The sequence below is a fragment of the Zosterops lateralis genome (assembly GCF_965231275.1).
Source record: "Zosterops lateralis genome assembly, chromosome: 1".
In the NCBI taxonomy this organism is placed as follows: Eukaryota; Metazoa; Chordata; class Aves; order Passeriformes; family Zosteropidae; genus Zosterops; species Zosterops lateralis.
This window is the reverse complement of record NC_139762.1, coordinates 5,867,283-5,873,853: the sequence shown is the minus strand read 5'-3', so window position 1 is coordinate 5,873,853 and position 6,571 is coordinate 5,867,283. Positions and strand designations below refer to the sequence as shown.

General features: G+C 46.4%; 1 protein-coding gene across 1 annotated transcript; it reads left to right on the top strand.

Moving 5' to 3' along the window:
* Nucleotides 1–451: 451 nt before the first annotated feature.
* On the top strand, nt 452–5,609 carry LOC310916082 (elastase-1-like; the record flags this gene model as incomplete). The annotated part of the gene is made up of 8 exons (XM_083873363.1): nt 452–485; nt 946–1,046; nt 1,205–1,314; nt 2,491–2,622; nt 3,287–3,423; nt 3,545–3,690; nt 4,700–4,849; nt 5,583–5,609. The coding sequence occupies 8 exons, from the start codon at nt 452–454 to the stop codon at nt 5,607–5,609; spliced, it is 837 nt and encodes a 278-aa protein (XP_083729489.1).
* Between the last annotated feature and the right edge of the window lie 962 nt (nt 5,610–6,571).

Sequence of the window (6,571 nt, the reverse complement as noted above, 5' to 3'; positions counted from 1 at the left end):
AGCTGTGGTTTTGTTTATCCATTTGACAAAGATCAGTACATGTCACATGGAGCAGCAGAAAGCTGCACTGACAAATAAACCTCTTACAAGAGAGATAACACAACGTGTGCAGAATAATACAACTTGTGCACCCGTGCTGGCCTCTCCAGCCTGGGTCTGCCCTGCCTTGTTTTTGACTTGGTCTGAGAGAATTCCAAATTTCTCAGAATCTTTCTGCCTTGTGGCTCTGTGGGAACCGTGCAGTGTGGAGGTGTTTGTGTAGCCTTGGGCTCTACATTGAGCAGATGGGTTTTTTCCATACAGAGAACATTTTTTGATCAGTTTAATGAGTTCTGGGTATAGATAAGCTGCATTGATCCCAGATTTAGACACAGTTTCTTAGCAGATATTTTAGTATAAAAAGACATTTTCTTTGGAAAAAAAAAAAAAAAAAGCAACCATTTCTTTAGAGATGTTTCAGTTTCTGGTTCTTCTCAGTTGCCTGGGTAAGTTGCAATTTATTTGAGCTGGGAAAGGGTGAAGTTCTCAACCTCTAAGGGGTGCAGATTAAAGCATGGCAATTTTCTTTTCTCTGCAGTTTCTGTGCTAGGGCAAAATCTAATGTGAAAGGGTTTTCCTCTATTGTAGGAGCATTCTCTCCATGAGAAAGGTTTGGGAGTTCTCTGAGAGAGCAAAAACCCTAAAGAAAGTGGGTGTAGGTTGGTGCATGATGGTGGGGTTGGAGTGTAGGAATTGAGTCAATTTATATGAGAGTTTTGTATCTTGAAGCCTGATTATGGTCTTTTTCACTCATGGAGGATGAAAAATTTACTCCAGGATGGAGAGTGACCACAGTGTCACCACGTGCAAGCCTCAACCTCCATCTTCCAGACCTGGCTGGCTGTGGAGACTGTTGCTCTTTAGGAACCTACATAACAAACTGTTCTTCTTCCTATTTTGTTTTAGGGGCAATCTCTGGGACTCCCCTGAGGGATGGTCTTCAGGATGTGCTGGCAGGGAGAGTGATTGGAGGCCACGAAGCCCAACCAAACAGCTGGAAGTGGCAGGTAATGCTGGAGTCTTGTACTTGAAAAAAAGCCTTAAATTAAAAAAAAGACCAAAAAACAGTGAGAAAATGACAGCTTCCACTGTCCAAAGCCACACACACTGTTTCTGCAGAGGCATGAAATGGTTTAGGTGTAAAATATGTTGTTGTTTGATGCAGGTATCACTTCAGATTTCCTACCCCAATGACCCAGGGTACTACACCCACATTTGTGGAGGAACCCTCATCAGCAGCAAATGGGTCATGACTGCAGCACACTGCCTCAGCGTGTGAGTAGGATAAAAACTGCTAAAACTCCTGTTCTGCTCCTCATTCCTGCTGCAGGTGGGAGCCAGACCCTTTTCCTCCTCAGAGCTCCCCACTGGTGCATTGCACAGCTGGACATCTCCCTGCTCACTTAATCAGGGGAGCTGGAAAACTCTGCTGGCTTCAGCCTTGATTTTACATATTAATCGCTGACTTCCTGGGAGTGGAAATCAAGCTGATTGCTGATTTGCATAAAGGAGGTGTATTTGCATGAGTGTGAGCATCCCTCATGGGTTTGCATCCTGAGAGACCTGCACAGAGCAGGTCTCTCACAGAGAGTCTCTCTGCACAGAGATGGAAAGGTGGAACAAAAGGGGTGTTTGCTTTCTCCCAGGCCATGCTGTACAACCTGTCAATGCCATGGGACACCAGCAAGCCAACACTCCCCTTAACTGCTCCTGCCTTTAGTGATTGCATTTAAAATAAAGTGTAACCAGCTGGTCCTTCACACTCTGCTTCAGAAAGGTGCAGAAATGGCAAATGAACCTTCTTGTTCAAGACCAGGCTCACCACTGCAGTAGCTGATGCTGCACCTTCAGTTTCTTCACCAGCAAACTGCAGCATGTTCTTGATTCATAAGACCACTCAGAAACAAAATTTAGGTTAGAAAAGTTCTCTAAATCATAGAGTCCAGTCATTAACCCAACACTGCCAAGCCCACCACTAAATCCTGTCCCCAAGGGCCACATCTACACGTCTTTTAAACACCTCCTGGGATGGTGACTCCACCACTGCCCTGGACAGCCTGTTCCAAGGCCTGACCACACTTTCAGTGTAGAAATTTTTCCCAATATCCATTGGCCATTTCCTCTCATTCTGTACTTGTTACCTGGGAGAACTGACCAACTCCCACCTTGCTAGAACCTTCTTTTCAGGCAGATGCAGAGAGGAACAAGGTCCCCTCTGAGCCTCCTTTTCTCTAGGCTAAACACCCCCAGCCCCCTCAGCTGCTAGTTCACCAGCTTCCTCGCCCTTCTCCAGACACACAGCAAATTTGACTACGGTGAATTGGCAATCCTTTGGTAGAAGGTGATTTGGAAATGATGACACTGGTAGAAGGTCTGGGTTGTGAAAATTGCACTGCAAGGCACTCAGTGCGGAGCAGATCTTGCACCAATTACTCTGTGATTCTTTTCCAGGCCCCCAGGAGCATCCTACCGGGTGGCTCTGGGTGAGCACAACCTCCTGGAGGTGGATGGCACCGAGTACTACCTTGGTGTGGATGCAATCTTCATCCATGAGGGCTGGAATCCCAATGACATTGCCAATGGGTAATTTTTTTTGTTGTTGTTAGATAGCTGAATGATACTGAGCATTCTCTTGCACCAGTAGTTATGTGTATGTTCAATTCAGCTCTCAGTCAGGCTGGATTTGTAGGACACACTGGAAGATGCTGCAAAGGAGATTTCCCAAGTGGTTTCCTCTCTTGGAGGTGTTCCATGGTGTCCCCGAGGATGATCTCAGTCCTGTTTTATCTAAGATGGGGAAAAGATAGGCCTGTTTTCCCCAATTTTGGAAAAAAACCCAGATGTATCCAAGATGTGCAGAAGATTCAGGGGCTGCAGCCACAGCCCTGTGTGCATCTGATGAAGGAAAGCCAACAGGAAAATGCTGAAGGACTGTCTCAAACCCCCCTCAGAGACATGCCTGTCCACCCAGGGTCCACCAAAATTCACCCCAAACCTGTAGGAGACTTTTGGGGAGTGTTACCTCTCTATCCGTCTGGACCATGGCCTTTTCTCTCTTAATTGCTCTTATTTTCCTGTCACCTGTGAGAGCTGTAAGGAATAATTAATTATATTTGCAAGGCACTTTCCTATCATCACACAGAGGCTGGAGCCTTGTGTGGGTGATGAAACAAGAGCGAGGGGATGTGTGATCTGAGCCTCACCCAGGATTTTCAGTGAGGAATCTTTTCCCTGTGCCCTGTTTCAGCTTTGACATTGCCCTGCTGCGCCTCGACTCTCCTGCCAATGCCAATGGATTTGTTGAGCTGGGAGTGCTTCCACCCAAGGGAGAAATTTTGCCCAATGACTATCCCTGCTATATTACTGGCTGGGGAGTGGTCAGTGGTGAGTAAGGGGGAAGGAGGAGTGTCCAGGGAGACCAACAAAAAGATAATGCTTCCTTCCTGAGCCCCTGGAGCTGCTGGGCCAAGGTGTCACCTTTCCTTGTGTCCCCTCTCCTGTGCAGCAGGTGGTGGCAGTGCAGACAGGCTGCAGGAGGTGATTTTGCCAGTGGTGGACCATGAGATCTGCTCCCAGGAGGACTGGTGGGGATCCCAAGCAAAGGACACCATGCTCTGTGCAGGTGGAGATGGCATGCGGGCAGGATGCAGCGTAAGAGCTCTTATAATCCGAGGGGTTTCAAGCTGCCCCCTTTCTTTTCCCTTTTCCCTTTTCCTCTCTCACCTTGCTGTGCCTCAAGTTCTGGTTTTGCAATTTCTCCACCTGCAATAGTTCTCATGCAAATCCTGGCCCCTCTGCTGCTTTCTGCTGAATATCCCCTGAACCAGGCCTTCTCCACATTCCTCCAGAGATCAGTGAGCAGGGAGAGAAACCTCCAGATCTCAGGGTGCACCTTTCGCCTCTGATTTTGGAGAGTAGGTTGGCCCTGTCTCTCAACAGTATATCCCAAGGACCACATCCTGGGGACAAGGGTGAAACTCTGGCAGTCACCTCTGCCCTGACCCAAAGGGTGAAGCTGCAAGGAAGTTTGTCCACTCTTCCAATGCTGCTGTGTTGTTGCACCCTGAGCCAGGCATTGCTGCCTCTTGCTTGTCACCCTTCTCCTTCCCATCCACTCTGCTTACAGCCGAGCTTGCTGCAAGTTTGGGCTATGTCCAACAGCTCCCTCTGACTCAGCTGGAAAAAGTTGCTCTTGTGAGGTTTCCATTATCCCAGAGGATCCAGGTGGCCTCAGCATCAAGGCAAGGAGGTTTGGCATGGGAAGTCAAGAAATACTTGTTACCTCTTCCTGTATTCCCTTCACTGCAAAGATGGCTTCTAATAAAAGCAGCCATGCAGAGCCCTAAAAAAATTGTGGAAAAAATGCATAATGTGTGATTATGTAAATATAGGAATATAATATAGAAACATATAGAAATAAAGCAGGTTGTACAATTATACATAGTACAGTTATAGGTATGGGATAATTATAGGCCTGTAGATATTTAGTGTAATTTTTGTGTGTGGTTTAATTATGTCAGAACCTTGTCACAAACCAAGTTGTGAGCCCAGGAAGAGCCTTTATCTTCTCACATATTTTAAGTCCCTAGTGCCCCTTAATCCTATCCAGTCATTGCTCAGATAATTTGGCTGAATATTTCCTTTCCTTCCTCCAATCCAGGGGGACTCTGGGGGCCCTCTCAACTGCTACAGGGATGATCACTGGGAAGTCCATGGGATTGTGAGTTTTGGGTTAGCTCCCTACTGTAACACCTACCAGAAGCCCACAGTGTTCACACGTGTGTCAGCCTACGTGGACTGGATCTACAGTGTAAGTTGCTTCATGCCTGTGCATCTCCCCTGAAAGCAATGGGTTGGCCAGAGGGATTTTTCATTTATTTTTCATTCAGAGTAGTTTTTTGTGTATTAAACCATCAGGAGTGGAACAAGGGAATCTGGGGAGGTCTAAAATCAGGATATTTGATGCTACTTTTGGTGTAGACAAACAATTGTAAGGAAGCAGCTGCTGCCTCAGAGCTGAAATGCTCTGCTGAGGGCCACAGACAAAATTCAAGCCAGGCAGGAGCTGAGCTCTGTGTCCAAAAAATTATCATCACCATTCACCCAGACAAAACCTTGCTGCAGGAAACCACAGGAGGAATTAGCTGGATGGGAAATGCAGCAAACATAAAACATCTCTAAAAGTGCAAATCCTGCAGTGCTGCACTATCCACCCTCAGCTTTACATTTGAGAATGAACAACGAGTTCTTTTCTGCATAAATAATGCTTGGCACAAGAAGCAGCCATTTCCCAGGATGGTTTTGTGGGAAAGCCTCTGTAAATTGTGGGTTCTGCTGGAAAGAAAGGTGGGGAGAGGCATTTTAAATCAATGTGGGTTTAGAGGGAGGCTAGTGTGGTCCATAAACCTTTTTGGGTGGGAATAGATTGTTAGAGCAACAATCAGCTCAGCTGGGAAAAAGTCCTTTTTCAGACCATTCCCTGGGATGGACACATGCATTATTCTGCCTCTCTGTTGAATTAATCTTTTTTTTTTGCTTTCTAGACTATGGAGAATAATGGAGGTTTCTAGAGAAGAATCGCTTGGTGCATGAATATATGAGATAAAATTAAGTACCTGTGCTCTTTAACCCGCCTCTCATCCCTTCTGCACCTCTCTGGGTTATTAACAGCAAGATTTGGCTGATATTGGTGTAATAAAGTCTCAATGAGTACAGCCAGTGGTGGTGTGTTTGCTCTGTCTTAGAGACCAACCCCATCAGCAGGGAAGAAGGCTCAGGGAATGCCCCAGTCTGTGACTGTGCCCTTAACCTGGGGCTGGGCAAGGTCATCATTTTGGCACCAAACCTGCAGAAAATGGTCATGATGGATTTTTCTCGTTGAGGGGTTCCTCATGAATAACTCCACCAGAGGCAGAGGTGGTCAGCTCAGTGCTTCCAGGTCAGTGGGAGCACAGCAGTGTGTGATGCTGCTGGACACTAGAATGAATGCTCCTGTACTGATCTATTCTCACTGCAGCCAGCAGAGGTTTTTCTTGCAGAACTGGGTTCTCTTCATATTCCCAAACAAACAGCTTCAACCCTGGAGATGCTCCTAGAGAGAACATTTGCCTCAAGTGTGTTGGCAAACTCAACCCATAGAAAGCACAATCCATCCAACTTGTTTTTAAATTCACTCTGTACAGGATGATTTTTTTAAGACTGAAAACATAGAAAAGGGCACTTCTGGTGTGTGCTCTTCTAGGCAGGAAGCAATAAATTCCATGTAAAACAATCCCCTGTGCTGTTAGGTGAGCAAGGGTCCTTATGCAGTCAGCTGGACAAGCCCGTCTGCAGTGAATATTTCCAAATATTGTCCACTCCTGTTAGACACAGGGCAGAGCTGGTAAAGGGAGGGAAGGGGAAAGATGGAGGAAAAGATGTATGTGAACAATAAAGCAAGATTTGTCTTTTGATGATCTGCAAAACCACCCCTTGGATGAGTTCAAGGCCAGGTTGGATGGGGCTTGGAGCAACCTGAGATGATGGAAGGTGT